The sequence below is a fragment of the Arvicola amphibius genome, chromosome 2 (assembly GCF_903992535.2).
Source record: "Arvicola amphibius chromosome 2, mArvAmp1.2, whole genome shotgun sequence".
NCBI lineage: Eukaryota > Metazoa > Chordata > Mammalia > Rodentia > Cricetidae > Arvicola > Arvicola amphibius.
In genome coordinates this window covers 176,945,844-176,963,301 of record NC_052048.2, presented here as the reverse complement: position 1 = coordinate 176,963,301, position 17,458 = coordinate 176,945,844, and the positions used below count along the sequence as shown (strand labels likewise).

Below are 17,458 nucleotides of genomic sequence, written 5' to 3'. Positions count from 1 at the left end.
AGAAAGGAGTAATAAGCAATACAATGTCAAAGCTCTGAGGAGAAGGCCAAGTGCCCACTTACTTCAAATAGCTACAGCATCTTGTTTCTTGGGGCAATTAAGAAAATAGGAAGTTCAAGGTCATTTCCAACTACATAGGGAGGGAGTTTGAAGTGAAACCCTGTCCTCATCTTTCCCCTGCAAAAAAATGTTGGGGGTATAGTTTAGGTATAGAGTGCTTTCTTAGCAAACAAAAAGCCCTGGGATGGAGGGAGAATACTAGGACTGGTACTTACTTTGTAGTACCACAGAACCATCCCATGCACATACACACACCCACTTTGTTAAGAATGGAAAAAATAAGCCGGGCGGTGGTGGCTCACGCCTTTAATCCCAGCACTTGGGAGGCAGAGGCAGGCGGATCTCTGTGAGTTCGAGGCCAGCCTGGTCTACAAGAGCTAGTTCCAGGACAGGCTCTAAAAAAGCTGCAGAGAAACCCTGTCTTGAAAAACCAAAAAAAAAAAAAAAAAGAATGGAAAAAATAGTGAATTCTTTCTATATGTCATTGAGTGAAGGCCACTGGTGGACTATTTGCTCCTGAGTAATCAATGGGGGCCTCATCACCCTTTTCTGCCTCTGCCAGAAACTGAGACTTCAATAAAACCCAGAGTTCCCAAGAGATCCAGGGATTCCATCCAGAATTTTTGGTTTAAATTTTAATTCAAAGTAATTTTTCAAAGATTATATTATCAAGAATGCTTGGCTTTAGATAGATGGACTGTCTGTTGCAGATACCAAATAACCTTGACAGGGAGGTTATGGTAGCTTAGCACTCACCTGAGCTATAGCTGTCAGTAGATGACTGAGAGATGGACCGAGACAGAGATCGACGCCCAATTTTGGTAGGACGCTTGTTGAATTCCTGCTTCTGGTCAGCAAACTGGATCTGCTAAGAAAAGGAAGCCTTGTTATAGAAAGGAAAGGAGCTTTAGTTATATGTCTTAGTCACTGTCCTACTGCTGTGAAGAGACACCATGTCCAAGGCAACTCTTCCAAGAAAAGGCACTCAAGTGGGGGTTTGCTTTCAGTTTTGGAGGTTTCATCTATCATCATCATGGTGGGGAGCATGGTAGCATGCAGGCAGACACTGGAGTAGTAGCTAAGAGCTACATCCTGATCCACAGGAAGAGAGAACTGGGCCTACCATGGGATTTTGAAACCTGAAAGCCCACCCACAGTGACATACTTCCCCCAGCTATCCTCAAAAGTCATCTGCCATTCAAGTATAGAGCCTTTGGGGGCTGTTCTCATGCAAACAACCGCATTATATACGAAGAAAACACTTCGATTTTGAGGAAGCAATTTATTCACAGCTTGTATTATTACAGAATGTTACCTTCACATGTAGTTTATTACTTAAATAAGCCCATATTTGGGGACAAAGGATGTGGCTCAGTTGGTAGCATTCTTTCCTTGAATGCACCAAGACCTTGGTATAGTCTCTAGTACTGAATAAGCTGGGACTAGTGGCACAGCCCTGTAAATCCAGCATTTGTAGGTGGAGGCAGGAGAATCAGAAGTTCAAAGTCATGTTCAATTACATGGGAGTTTGAGCCAAAACTCTGTCCCCTCCTTCCTCTCAAAAAAGTTGGGAATATAGCTGAAGAACAGAGTGCTTTTTTACCATGCAAAAACCCCTGGAATGGACCCCTAGTACTGGGGAGGGGTGGAGAAGATGACTTCTGTGGAGCACTCAGGTGGTCAAGACAGAAAAAACACTGTAAGTTCAAAGCTAGCTTGGGATGCACAGTGAAAACCCTTGTCTCCAAAAGCAATGAAACAAACAAACAAACAAAAAGGACTGTTTTGGAAAGAAGAATAATTTTTCATTTTTCACCCAATTTTATCAATTTAAGTCTTTGTACACTATAACTGTGACACAGAGACAAGCAGTATGAAGCTTAGATTACATTTTTAGGAAGGTAAGCCATATTCAGAAACACTTTCTATTGCCTCACTGAAAATGCAAAGCTGGAAAAGAAACCTTTGGAATTCTCTGTGCATCCACATATCTATGGATGAGAAAACAGACGGACTTGCCTCGACTTTAAGCTTCTCAGTGTGGTATGCTAATTTTAAAAAAGATTTTTTTATTCAGACAGAAGATTCTACATTTTCACTGAAATCCTGGCTATGCCATTCACAAGCTTTGTGATGTTGGTCAAGGCGATTTTTTTTTTTTTTGTGAACTTCATTTTCCCTTAAATACAAGAGAAATAAAAGTACCCAGGTTTTGGAGAGGGTTAAATGAGACAGTTCATTGTCTGTGAAACACAGCATGAGATTTGATCAACTCGCTAACTTCCCCTCCCCTACAGCAGGTAACCATTTTAATTTGCTAAAGATTTTCTAAGATATGTTAGCTTTTTAGATACCAATAAATAAAATAATTTTTAATGTTTAGTATCATAAAATACTTTAAAAGCCATCATCTTGATTATTAATAATGACTACTGATATGGAATGAGTGGATGATTGGACTGATTACATACTCAAATCACACACTGTAGGTTATATTTAAAAAATTATCTGATAGTGACTTTCTTGTTTGTATCTATGACATTTTTTATCTTGTTTTTATCTAAGACATATTTTATCTATGTTTCCTACAGTTGGTGGTTGCTGCTGGTGCTTTAATAATCAAAGGTCCTATCACTTACTTTATTAATAAAGTTTTTTCTAACTGACCATTTATACAGTTGCTTAGATGATTCTTCTGGATCCAGAGTGGCGTAGAGAAAAGAATCAAAGACCTGACAACTGATTCTAACTTTTATGGTAAACAAATGGCTCTTCCTTGGGCAGAGATCAGAAGGAAATCAGTGGCTGCACATCCTGCGCTTCGAGGTAACTCCTGAGTCACTGAGCACTGTGACAAGGGGACCAACGCCAAAATGAAAGCTTAGCCCTCACTGCTGCTGGGGAATGCACAGCATTTCCACAGCTACAACAAAAAATAAGTAAACAAAGCCTGCACAATGCTTTCGAGTTTGCACAGTTTTCATTGGAATAGGGCTATTCACTGGGTTAGGCACTCATTGCAAAACACAAAGTGACAGGTTTGATTATTCTGCTAAAGCACCAATTTATTCCAAAAAGGATAAAGTGCCCTTTTTATGTGCTCCAATGGGAGGTCCATGAATCTTTATGTACTTCTAGCACAGCATTCAACACATGGTCTTCCATTCTATATTCCGTAAGCTATGAATTACAGGCTCCTTAGGGGCTGAGTGTTCTCTGGCCATATCCGATGGGCCCAATCATATGCTGAATCAAGGACCCTGGGGGAGTTTATTCTAGCTTCATGGTCTGTGTTTGAGGGAATGTTAGTAAGCATTAAGTCCACACAGTGTAATTTTAAGGGTTAGAAAAACTGGAAAAAGGTGGAGGAGTGCAAGACAATTGCGTGCCTCATTCTTCAGAGGCCCGTCAAGGAAAAGGGATGAATGTCTTTCCAAAGACCACAATAAGGCAGTGTCTTCAGCAGTGCCTCCCTTAAAAGAAAAAAAAAAGCCTAAAAGATAACCTCAGATATGCAACACCACCTCCCTCCCTAAGATACCCACACACTGACATAACAGCCACATGTGTGTGCACACAGACACGCATGTGTACAAATCCACCACTAGAGGGGGCCAGTCACTTCCTCTGAGTTACCCCTGAGCCTTGTCCTATACAGTCTTTCAATTGCGGTAATCCCTTCACCAACTTCAGCTCTTTGGGCACTAAGGAAATAGGCTGTACATAGAAAGCAAGTCTTGCTAAATTCTCACCAAATTCAAGGCCCCCCTCCTGTGTTTTTAATATACAAGAATATTAGTGAGAAACTACTTAAAATAGTAAGCTATACAATTTCCCAATAAATGTTTCCTTTTCACTGATAACCAAACCTGAATTAAATGAGGCATCTCTGCTGCAAAACAATGACCTGCCGGGCCAGTAAGGGACCTTGGCAGAATCTATCAACATTTACCTGACTTTCCTACCTTATCAGAAACCAGAGTCCTTGCAGGTACCCCTCCTCTCCCACCTCAGCACTGCCTAACATCAAGGCAAGGGAGGAAAAAAGCCGGTAGAACTGAGTAGCTCACCACAGGCCGGAGGGAAGGATGAAGGCCGGACAGGAAGGGAAGGAGAGTACAAGCAGCTTGCCTTGGACAGTAATGGCCGCAGCAGCAGCAAGACTGGCAAACAGGAGCGTAGCCTCACCTGGGCTTTAATCCCAGAGCTGCTATTGACAATGTATTTCTTCTTGCTGCTCAGCATACTGCCGCACTACCAGCCAGTAGACTGTGACATTACCGGCGGTAGGCCACCTCTTTGGTCCAAGGACCCTTGTGGTCTGGCTTTGAAACTTTCTTCATCAGCAATTCTGTTGGATCTGGTTCCAGCTCGTTACTATTTTTTTTCTCTTTTCAGGGGGGTGGCTATCTCTGAAGCAGCTCCAGCAAGCCTTGCAGCCGTACAGTAGGATTTAATAAAGCGGCTCTGCTAGAGGCTCATCAGCCATTCCTAAGTCTGGATGTTTCGCTTTATTGTTATTTTTCCTAACACATCATTACACAGCTCCTCTGACCTCCAAACCTTAACAAGTCCCTAGACAAGGCCCAACATACATGCATACATCAATGACTTATTTATATAACCCGTGCACTTTTCCTGCTATAATTAACTTGCTAATTAGGTTCCCTTTTAACTTTACCTCCTCCTTTTCTATGTCAGATGATTTTAGTTAGCTTCATCTCATTAGAAAAAAAAATTAACTACAGAGCCACTGAAACAATCAGGGAATTTATTAAGAGAAGAAAAAACATTAATGGTATTAAGTGGTCAGGAGCCCTATTCTATATATACACTGCCCTTGAGTTAGCCAGGCAGGGGACACTAGATTCAGCTCTGTCACCAAGGAAATCAATTTTCTCATTTTTTTTACTCTTGATTCTTTCCTTAATACTTAATTGCATATTCATTTATCTATTTATTTACTTATTTACTATTTATTTATTTGGACACAGAGTCTCACAATGCAGCCCATACTGGCCCTGGAATTCAAGATCTTCCTTCCTTAGCCTTCCAGAGGTACCACCATGCCCAAGTTTGCATATCTTCTATACAGATTTTTTTACATTCAGTACCCAGTTTTATCTCAAGACTGATGCTTAAGTGACCAGTTCACTTTTTCCTTATTTTTTTTTTAAAAGCATATTTTGGGGTTAGAGAGATGGCTCAGTGGGTTAGGAGTCCTTGTTTTGCAAGCATGGGGACTTGAACTGGAATTCTCAGTACTAATGTAAAATGTTGGGCCTGGCTTGCATGTATTCATTACCCTAGCACTTTGGCATGAAACAGTCAGACCCTGAGAGCTCACAGGCCAGCCGGCCTAGTGGAAATGGCGAGCTTCCAAGTTTCTGGGTCAGCAAGAGACCCTGTCTTAAGGCAGACGGCAATGAAAGACACCCAACATCGCCCTCTTAACGTCTCCTGTGCATATGCAATATGGTGAATTCACACACCCATACTCACGTGCACAGACACATGCATACACACACAAAATAAAAAAATGTGTTTCCTGGAAGGTGTGATCACAAAGGAGAATGTATCACTGAGTTCTCAGAATCACAGCAACCTTATTACATGCCACATAAAGATTCAGCCAAATAGAAACAGAATCGTTTTATTTATTATGATTTCTGACAGGAGCCCGAGGAATGCTACCCTAGATTGCCTGCTACAGATTTGGGTGGGAATATGAATTGATGAGAGAGAAGAGAAAGAAAAAAAGATAGAGGAGAAAAACTGCTTGTTGAGTTCAAGAAAAGCCAAAATGATAGCTTGCTTTGCAAGGAAAATCTTTCTTTGCAGAGAAAAGGTCATACCGAGGAGACTTCAGTGACTCCTCCGGGAGAAGAGGTATGCTAATGTGCACCGTGTGCTCACATGTTACTGCCATTAGTGTATGCAAGAATCTTTTAAAAGATTTTTCATTGCATTTATTTTGTGTGTAGGGGTAGTGGTCAGAGGGCACTTGTGGGAGTCAATTCTCTCCTAGGTGGGCTCTGAGTATTACACTCAGATCCATCAGCTCGACATCAAGCACCTTTACTTGCTGGGCCATGTATAAGAATCTGAGACGTAAGCATTATTATCTTTATTTGACAAACAGCAAAGTGGTTTTGTTGTTGTTATTTAAGTAGTGATGCTGGGAAGAGAACTTACAACCTCTGGTATCGTAGGCAAGTATTCTTGCCAGAGTTTGATCTCAGCTCAATCTCCAGAATTCATGTAAAGAGAGCCAGTTTGATGGCTCAAGTTTTTAATCCCAGTACTTAAGAGGCAAAACAAGCAGATCCTTGGGGCTTGCTGGTCAGCCAGCATAGCTTACTTGGCGAGTTCCAGGACAGTGAGGCTCTGTCTCAAAAAGAGATAGACAGTGACTGAGAAACAACACCCAAGTTTGTCCTCCAACATCTACATACACACTACCACCACCACCATCACACACGAAAAAATGTATGCCGACAAAATAAGGATATAAGAGGGTTTTGAGGACTATATAATGATATACAACCTAAAGTACTGATATTTCTATTCTTTTTTTAAAAATATTTATTTATTTAGCCTGCATGCCTGCGCACACACCAGAAGAGAGCACCAGATCTCACTATAGATGGTTGTGAGCAATCATGAGGTTGCTGGGAACTGAACTCAGGACCTCTGGAAGAACAGCCAGTGCTCTTAACCTCTGAGCCATCTCTTCAGCCCTATTTCTATTCTTTTAAAGCAAAAATTCATAATCTAGAATACAGAGATGTCTATAATTCCTAAAAGAGATAGCATAAAGGTTTAGTCTCATTGCCAAGTAGAGATTGTTCAAATATTCCTGAAGACATCTCTTTCCAAGCCAAATGAACAGTCTAAACAGAATTTACCTATAAAAGGAATTACTTTTGCCCCAAAGAATTCTGCAGCGAGCTGGCTCTGTGTTCCAGAAGGTTAAGCAACCAGATTTCACGTAGAAAAATACCAAGCATGGACTGGAGAGATGGCTCAGTGGTTAAGAGCATTGTCTGCTCTTCCAAAGGTCCTGAGTTCAATTCCCAGCAACCACATGGTGGTTCACAACCATCTGTAATGAGGTCTGGTGCCCTCTTCTGGCCTTTAGGCATACACAGACAGAACATTGTATACATAATAAATAAATAAATATTTTTTTTAAAAAAAAAGAAAAGAGATGTTGGATGGGAAAAAATATTAAAAAGTGAAAACAGTTATTGTCATCTCCATGGATCCAACACAAGATATTTTTACCTGACAGGAAAGCATAAAAATTTATCAGGAAAGATAAAATATATTAATAAATATAGGATGAGTTCTCCAACTCCCCAGCAGTTTAACTGCCTGAATAAAGCTAAGCAAATCCTTCAGATGAAAATAGGCTTTGGCAGGAGTTTCCAGTGACTGTTGGGAATGTCACCTAGACGGTCTAACTTCATACTATGCCCTAGCTTGTATTCCTGTAACCACAGGCAAGTATTCTTGCCTGGATTTGATTTTAGTTCAATCTCCAGAATTCATGTAAAGATCCCAAAATATGGCTGAACTAGTTACCAGTTCCAGGGCACACACACCCACTTTGGTGGTGATTACTAACAACGGCTGATGGGTGAGAGGATGCAACTCAGCTCTGTGTTCTTCCAGAAAAGGCTTGTGAGAAGCCTTTAGTAGCAAGGCCATGGCACTGGTGAGTTCACTTCACTACTAAGTATGTATTACATATCTATTACATATTAGTGTATGAATGCAAGGCAGATATTTAGCAAAACTTTGTTGGTATTTTGGGCCCATATGGGAGCTGGCTCCAGAGCTTTCTATTGGGAATTAAAAGGTACTTCTGCAGTTTGCAGATGAGGTCTGGAAATCTATAGGCAAGCACTAGAGGTGCACAGTGGCTAACTGCTGGCTAAGCAGCTAGCAGGGTCACCTTCAGACCAATCAGAAGTTAATGACTTGTGCAGTATCTGAAAGAAAGCTTCAAAAGTCTTTGACAAAGGAAAAAAAGAAACGAGCCAACGACGTTATTGAAGACAAGCCTCTCCCTACGGTTTCCCGCTGCTCTTCTATTGATTAAAGGCACTTTCCTAGTTTTTGAAATAAAGGGCTAGGTGAGAGAGATACATTAAAACATTATAAATGTCCTCCACACACTAGGAAGCCCTAGGTCACACGCCTTAGGCAGCAGTCCTAAGACCCTTAGGGTTGTAAACAGAGAAAAGGTAAAAGGATCCAGACTCAGGAGCAGCTCCTCGTCAGAGCACAAGGACCGTCCCTTACAAAGTGTCAGCTGCGAGACTCATTGTCAGAGCACAACACAGACCGTCCCTTACAAAGTGTAAGCTGCGAGAAACCCTGTATTGATCTGCAGTGGCACAGCTACGCTCAGTAGGGGTCTTCTGCAGGACTCCTTCACAGAAACAACAAAATATCACACCTCACTGCGGTCCCTCCTGTAACAAAACCAAATTTCCTACTCTCTCTTATTAGCACTAAGTAGCTGGAGACTCAAAAACAAGGAAGCAAAACTAAAACAAGAATTAAAAAGCTAGCCAGAATAATTAAGTCATTTCCAGTAATCTAAATCACTACATTTGAAAGGATTTATGGATGAATAGAATTTCTTTCCATCAAATATTTTTAAAATGAGCACAATGCTCTAAAATATTTTAAAAACAACAACAATAGCCTCTATAAAAATGACCTAGTAGCAAACAATGCTCAGAATTCTCTGCTGAGCCTTTATTAGAGCTGGTATATATGTGAACATTACTTTAATAGTTATTTTAAGTCCCTAACTCTACAAACACTAAAGAGAACTCAGACTATGTTGTAAAAGTATAACAAGTTTACAGTAGGGAAGAATAGAGAGGGGGTTCAAGAAGTCAGACTAAAGTTTTAAGAAACCAGTTAGGACACTAAGGAGTTTTCAAATCAACAGGTGAGGGCCGAGAACAGATAGAGGCACCTGCTGCCACACCTGCCTGAGTTCCAGGGGGGGGAGCACTGACTCCTGCAGACCGTTCTCCGACCCCCACTTGTATGCTGTGGCACATGTACCCTCACCAACGGCAAAATGCGACTTAAAAGGTTTCAAAATCAACACTTGAAATCAAATCCAGAAAGTCAAATTTACTGTCACTATTCTTTGTTTGTGAGGCAGATCAGCTAGAGCCCAGGTAAGCCTCAAACTCATCATGTAGCTGAGGCTGGCCTTGAACTTCTGATCTTCCTGCTGCTGCCCCAAGTGTACAGGATGATAGACTGGTGCCACTATGCTCCACGATATTTGGTTTTATGTGCTAGCTCTCATCATCAAATATCAACTTAATTATTCCTTTACTAAAACTATTTATCAAGCAAATATGGTATCTGGGAGAACTATATGAAAAGAAGTAAAGTTCTTGCCTTGTAGCAATACACAAAGAAGAGCTGACTAAAAGAAAAAAATAGACAGGTGAGAGGGAAACGCTTAAATTTCTTCAGAGACTGGAGAATGCAACACTTTTACAAGTTCTAGGTTTGTGTCCTCCTTTCCCTGTATTCTTTCTTATTTTACAGCCACGAGGCACAATTGAGTGTTAACTTGAAAGAGAACACAGAACAATCGAAGAATAATCCATCTGTGTAGTACACTCACAGACGTCATCCCCTGCCCACCCAAGCAGCCAGACTTGGCCCTGGCCTGCCCGCCCACAACAGGCCTTCAGCTTCCCTGGCAATTAAGAAGCAGGAGGGACCCAGTGCATAGGAGCTAATCAGAGGAGTAATACTGTTTTCCCAGCAGAGATCTCAACAGTGGCTTCTTACAGACGGTCCTTGTCACCTGTCAGAAAAGGGTTCTCCTTTGTTATCAAGAAACAGCAGACAGGACAAAGGACAGGAGAACTCACCATCCACTCAGGCATGTGAAAAGCAGAGGTGCCCTCATTACCGTCCCACTTCTCCTCCATAGTGCAGGCTTGGGTAGGGTATGTCTCGAAGCAAAAGGGAAAGCCGGTTTGGAAAGGCCAGGGTTACCTGAGGACCCAAAGAATACCCCGGCCTAGTGATTCAGAAGATTGGGGGTTAAAAGAAGTTGTTATCTCTTTTCACAGAAGCTTCCTGTTCAAATCAAGATCGTGAGCCAGCTGCCTGGCAAATCTCTCACCAGCCAACCTCAAAGCCTCTACCTGCCACTTAAAATCAGAGCCGCTGCAAAGCTCTGTACTGCAGCTCCTGCAGGCACTCCAGCCCACTCCTCTGTGGGGACTTCCTGCAGCAACAGGCTGGCTTTCTTCCCTGAGTATAAGGCCCTGGTTAATTTTCTCCCGCCCCTCAGACACGTCACTGGCAGTGCTGATACCAAGATCAATAAAGACTAGGTCAAGGAGGCACTCCCCTTTCTTGAGAGCTGCTGATTTGGATCAGTACAGTAAACAGGCGTTTCCTTGAAATCAGAGTTCCTTATGGCTTTCAAGTTCGAACAGCTACAGAAGATCCCTGCCTGCTCCCACCAGGGGGCTGGCACCATCACCTATCTCAAGTTAAATTCTTATTGCATCGGATGTTCAGATGAAGCCAAGGAAGATAGTTTTTGCAAAGTCAAAACTTCTAAGTAATGCTAAAAAAGTTCTGGGACCACAGCTCCCTCTGCTGGCTTCCTGTGGGATGTACAGGAAGGTCTAAGGAACCTTGGTTGCAGAAACAGCACAATGCTGACTGGAATGCTTCACAGAGGCCAGTCAGAACCTACCCCCACCCCCAGCATAGGCATTGAGGAGACCCAGGGTTTTCAGAAAAGTGTTTCAAGTCCAATGCTGATTTTGGAGTTTTGGAAGACAGGATGCCAACAGTGTCCCTCCCCATGCAACCATCTAATTATTTGCTCTGCATTATGTTCCCCCATACAAGTAAGTGCCCTCCTTTCTGAAATCTGGAAAGAAACGTAACTTGAGACACTATATGATATATATATGATATATATGCTATATATCATATATATAACATATATGGTGTATATATATATATACACACAATCACATATTTTCTTAGTTTATTCCTAGAGGTTGTTATTCAATAAGAGTACCATAGGGTATTTTTATATTATCTGTGGCTATTGTGAAGAGTGTTATGCCCCTGATTTTTTGTTTAGCCTTTTTATCATTTGTATATAAGAAGGTTACTGATTTTTTTAATAAATCTTATCTCTAACCACATCCCTGAAGGTGTTTATCTACTGTAGGGGTTATCATTTGTATATAAGAAGGTTACTGATTTTTTTTTGAGTAAATCTTATCTCCAACCACATCCCTGAAGGTGTTTATCAGCTGTAGGGGTTCTCTATGTTAAAGTTAAAGCCTTTCTTTTTTGTTTAAACAGAAAAAGAGGAAATGATAGAGGAGTGTCTATGTGTTACTTTCATTGATTAATAAAGAAACTGCCTTGGCCCTTTAAGAGACAGAAAATTAAGTAGGCGGAGTAGACAGAACAGAACTGTGGGAGAAAGGAAGCAGAGTGGAGGAGATGCTTCAGGCAGTCGCCATAGTGAGTCGCCATGCCTCTCCTCTCCGAGATGGACGCAGGTTAAGATCTCTCCTGGTAAGCGATCCACCTCGTGGTGCTACACAAATTACTAAATATGGGTTAAAGCAAGATGTGAGAATTAGCCAATAAGAGGCGGAAACTAATGGGCCAGGCAGTGTTTAAAAGAATACAGTTTCTGTGTTATTATTTTGGGTAAAGCTAGCTGGGTGGCAGGACACAGCCCGCCGTTCCATCTACAGATTGGAGCCCAAAGTGGTGACTAAATCCACTTAAAAACCTGAGAGGGCTTTAAATAAAGGAGAGAGAGTTTAACACAGCTTTTTGCTGTTTGCTAAGACGTGCCGTAGAGAGATTTCCTGTTTTGGCAATAGCGACAGAGAAAAAGCTGAGTCATTTTAAAACGCGGCTTCCTTGTGCTATGCTGCCAATGCAAACTCTGGCTTTAAAGCATTTCAATGGCTTTTATGGGACTGGATGTTTGTATGCCCGCTCAGGGTCAGAAAGAAAGTACTCTGAGACCATGCCAATGGCTCACTACTCCCTGCCTGCACCTGGGCAGATGGTGGAATCAGGCTTAGGTGAGCAGGAGAGCATGGCGGATTTCTGCCGCCATACAGAGAGATGTTTTCAGACTGCGCAGTGCTCTGCAGGTCAGATTTGGCTGTAACTTGGATGAAAAGAGATTCTGTGCTGCACGCTCAGTCTCAGTTAAAGTGCTGAGTGCGGCTCCTACCTGGCGGTCCCAGAGCTAATAGAAAATGGTACATCCTCCATTTTGAAATTGGAGAGAGGTGGAGCCAACATCCAGAACAGCTCACCACTCTGCAGCCCAGAGCTGCAACTGATTCAGTCACAAGCAGCTCCGCCATGTTGGACTGGGCGGGGCAAGCTCACAGTACCTGTTTTTGACCTAGGAATGTCACAGCTTAGATTCTTAAGTGCTTAGCGATTTTAAGGCGCAAATCAAAAGTGCTCCTGGATAGTTAAAAAAAAAATTACAGATTCACAATAGGACAGATTCAGACATAAAAACCTTTAAAGGGTCACAGTGTTGGATGAGTATACGTAGGCTTGAGAGAGAAAAAAATGTAGAGAATAAAGTTAATGCCTTTAAAAAAAGGGTAAAGTACTTAAAGAGACAGAATAAAGTAAAGTGATAGAGTAAAAATAAGCCACGTAAAAATGGAAAATTCACAGAGAGTCTGGATGATGTATTTTATTGTGTTTTCTTTGAAATTTTTGATTGTAAAGAAGCTAAGTACAGAGAGACATTTCATTATATGGGCTGTCAGACTAGACCAGAATGGACATCTTAATGGTATGACTTCAGAATTTGGATCTAAGAACATGATGCTTTGGAAAAGAGGGTCTTTTGTTTTTACAGAGGATGACACCCTGTGGATTGCTTCTATCCCAATATGGTATGATAGACCACGCCCTCCTGAAAGGTTGCTGTGAACACCCTCAAAAAATTACTTCACTCAACTGCCGACTGAGATGAACCTGGCACACAGGTTACACCATGAAAGATCTGATTAACAGCACCCCCATTCAGCAGGAAGCAGTTTGGAGAGAAATAACTGCGCCCACATTCCCAAATATTGTTTACAAATGTTCTTTTACATTTAAAGGAGGATATGATATAGAGATGAATAATTTGCATTATGGATTTTAAGGTCAATTTTGTTATATGTATATGTATTTCTGATCTTGATTAAGCTATTATGATTGTAGTTCATTTTAAAAAATGTAATGTATAATTAGGAAATATAGGTTAATGGATAATCATCAATAATAGTCAAGCTTGTAGTCATGTTAGTTAGATTTTCTAGATATATATAGATATATTTTAGTTAAATAGGCATTCTTCATATCTTTCAAAGGCTACAAATATGGCATTTTAAGTGTTTTAATAACTTAGGGTTTTTTTTTTTTGGTTTTTCGAGACAGGGTTTCTCTGTAGCTTTGAAGCCTATCCTGGAACTAGCTCTTGTAGACCAGGCTGGTCTCGAACTCACAGAGATCCGCCTGCCTCTGCCTCCCGAGTGCTGGGATTAAAGGCGTGCGCCACCACCGCCCGGCTAATAACTTTGGGTTTTCATGACAATGAAACACATCTGCTCCTGGCAACACCAATCTACTTCAAGAGGAAGATGGGCATCGAAGAGGCTCCTTATGGAGTTTGATAGCCATCTGGGCAAGAAACTGCTCTTGCCTGGACTGATGCATGAACTGGACACAAAGAACCCACAGAGAGAGGACTGATGAACTTGCCTAAGGGTGAGATAATCTTTTGGGGTTCCTGATTCGTGAGGGAGTCTGCGAGACATTCTGCAGGACACAGCAGAAAGTGGCTGAACTGTCTTTGGAATTTCCTGCTTCATGGAAATGTCTGCTGGACACTATGGGCCTGAAGGCCGAAGATGGATGCCCCAACGGTACAGAGGAACTTTGGGTGACTGTCCAGGCAGCAAGTTGTCTCTGTCATTTCTAGAGTTTGAAAGCTGCATATTTCTTGTTTACTTAGATAGTATTATATCCTTCTGGAGTCTTTGATGGAGTTGAAGAATGGTTCAATAGTTATAGCTTTCCTTAGTTATGATAAAAGATAAAATAGATTTAAATATTGTAACTGTAATTCTTGCTTGATAACTGTTTTGTTATATGTAATTTTACTATGTTAAAGTTAAAGCCTTTCTTTTTTGTTTAAACAGAAAAAGAGGAAATGATAGAGGAGTGTCTATGTGTTACTTTCATTGATTAATAAAGAAACTGCCTTGGCCCTTTAAGAGAACAGAAAATTAGGTAGGCGGAGTAGACAGAACAGAACTATGGGAGAAAGGAAGCAGAGTGGAGGAGATGCTTCAGGCAGTCGCCATAGTGAGTCGCCATGCCTCTCCTCTCCGAGATGGACGCAGGTTAAGATCTCTCCTGGTAAGCGACCACCTCGTGGTGCTACACAGATTACTAAATATGGGTTAAAGCAAGATGTGAGAATTAGCCAATAAGAGGCGGAAACTAATGGGCCAGGCAGTGTTTAAATGAATACAGTTTCTGTGTAATTATTTTGGGTAAAGCTAGCCATGTAGGAGCCGGGCAGCGGGAAGCGGCCGGCCATTCCTTCCACACTGGCCCAGCACTAGTGTTAATTTCTGATGTAGAGGATAATTTAATAGAAGCTAATAATCATAATATAATTATTATTATAGTCTTGTTCACCTCTGGCCTTCATAGTTTAAAAGAATGAATTCTTGGGTATGGGAACAGAACAAAGCATTGTAGTACTTAGGAAAAGCTGTTGGAAGGTGCCAGAGAAGGCAGAATTCCAATATCTGACCAGCAGCCTAGAGCAGGTGAGCTGTATTACCTGCTGTTTCCTGCGGTGGAGGAAGGAATACAGATGGCAGCCATGAACAAGCTGATATTGTAATCATGTAGCTTTGGGTGAGAATCCAGATGCTGTCACTGATTTATTCTTGCTATCCCACCAGTTTTCCAATCCAAAAATGAAAGTTAAACAGCAATCTCCCAGTCTGATGGGGACTTTAGAAAGAGCACATATACTAAGGCCATAATTGCCATTAACAATGTCATCTCTTGCCGGGTGGTGGTGGTGCACGCCTTTAATCCCAGCACTCGGGAGGCAGAGGCAGGTGGATCTCTGTGAGTTCGAGACCAGCCTGGTCTACAAGAGCTAGCTCCAGTACAAGCTCTAAAGCTGCAGAGAAACCCTGTCTCGAAAAACCAAAAAAAAAAAAAAAAACCCCAACAAACAAACAAACAACAACAAAAAAAAACAATGTCATCTCTTAAATAATGTCATCACTATGCGATGTCCTTTCCCACCTCAGGCCTTTGCTCACGACATTTCCTTAAGCAAATGTGTTTAGTTTATACCTTTACTTCCTTCACCCTCACTCATTCAGACTCTCCAGATTCAGCTAGAACAATAGTGTTCTCATGGAACCGCGACTAAAATGGACTGTCTCTTTTCCTTTAATATTGTTCTTTGACCACATCACCATTCCTAGCCTTCTTCATCACAGTGGCTGCATCCACGTGTTCACTCCTCATTAGACTGCAGACTTCTAGGGGCGTAGCCAGCTCTGACTTGACTGTAGTGCCTGGCTTGTAGAAGGACCCTAAGAAACTATCACATAAGTTCTAAAATTCTGTATGCTAGGGATGACTTGCATAAATCAATACATTCAAAATGTTTGCATCCATTTTATAGGATTTGGTACATTATCTTATAAGGATTAATATTACTGACCTGTTTCATGGTGAGGTTTTTAAAGGTATTTAATCCTTATTGTATTACTACCTCTGCAGGAACACATGATCTACTCTCCACAGCTTGATCCGAATCACTTATAAACTATTCTGATCTACATCATAATGGAGTCTTTAAGAACAAAACAAGGTCAAAGTCTGTGTTATTGCTGAAGGGGAGCCTAACCCTTAGATTTACACATTCCAACAGCCCGCAAGTTACCAGATACTCTTGTTTATATTCCCTGCATAATGACTGAGTGAACAATCATTTACCACTACCTTTATGGTAATGGTAGACCATGGGGGCAAATGACTTTGAAGGATACTGTGATTAGCAATAAAGCCAAGAAAGTATACCACTTTGGCAGTGCAAACATTATAACTTTTTTGTATATTTTAACTAAAACAGACTTCATTTCAAAGCTACAACTCTACCCTCTCCCTTTCTGTACTGTCTTTAAAATGAAAACACATGGTTATTAATCTAAGAACTTAGGGTGTATTAAATGACGTGAACTGTGTAAGATCGAAGATATAGGGTAGGTATCCATTAGGAACTTGATTCCAATAGAACTACAAATCACGATGATGGGTTCTAGAAGGACCATCTACAACCAGCCAAGAGTGATACTACTACACATGATTATACAGCATTTAGGTGAGGCAGTAGCAATGTCAACAAACTTACTAGCTCCAGAAGCCACCTACATCAAAACAGCTCTGGAGAAGCTCACTTTAACTCCAAGGACGGCTAAATGCCCTGTATACCAGCTGTGTTCCAACCAGTGGTGACCTGACAGTGTGATCATAACCTCCAAGATCATGTCAGCTAACCCAGGGTCAGGGTGAGCATGTGCTCAGGGCTGAGAAGACAGAAAGCCAGAGAAGCATTAGCCTCAGAGAAGTCACTATGTGGTAGAGTCATGAGGCACAGGACAATGAATGAAAGGATCTCCTAAGATTATCACCACGGCTATATTAGACTTTGGAAATCACCTGAGGATTCTCAAGATAAACTAAGGGAAAGAGTGGACTGTGAAGTATCAACACATTCTGGCCCAACAGTCAGTATTTCTAATTCATTAGTTTCTAGAAGCCATAAGAAAAAGCAGCTATGATTCTTTAGTTACATGGCTACTGGTTATTAAAGTCTAAAGTTCCCATCCACCTGAGTTCAAAGATCAGTCTACTAAGTTATGAGGCTGGTTAGAATGGTTAGGCCTCAGATCTCCCTGGCTGGTTATGGTCTGCATGTGTAGAAGCTTGGTCACCTGCTTTTGGTGCTATTAGGAAGTAGTGGAAGCTTTAAGAGACGGGGAATAATTAGAAGGTACTGGGCTATTGGGGCTGTGCCTTTAAAAGGGATATTGGACCCTGACTCCTTCCTCTTTCTTTGCTTCCTGACTGCCATGAGACAACAAAAAGCACTCCTTCCAGGAAGTCTGGCCACTCACCACAGGCCCAAAGCACTGTGGCCATATGACCACAGACGAATATCTGAAACCAGGACACAAAATGCCTTCCTCCTGTATAAGTTGTTTACCTCAAGCATCTTGTCAGAACAGAA

The 17,458-nt window shown here is 41.5% G+C and overlaps 1 protein-coding gene across 3 annotated transcripts in view; it reads right to left on the bottom strand.

Annotated features, from left to right (window-relative positions):
• Positions 1-17,458, bottom strand: part of Ahcyl2 (adenosylhomocysteinase like 2) — a 154,952-nt gene that overhangs the window by 55,261 nt on the left and 82,233 nt on the right. For 2 of the 3 annotated variants that reach the window (XM_038318695.2, XM_038318692.2), the window contains one exon: positions 817-928. In XM_038318695.2, the coding sequence (XP_038174623.1) occupies positions 817-928 (112 nt within the window). The remainder of the gene's footprint in view (positions 1-816; positions 929-17,458) is intronic. The other variant, XM_038318694.2, reaches the window with a different exon arrangement.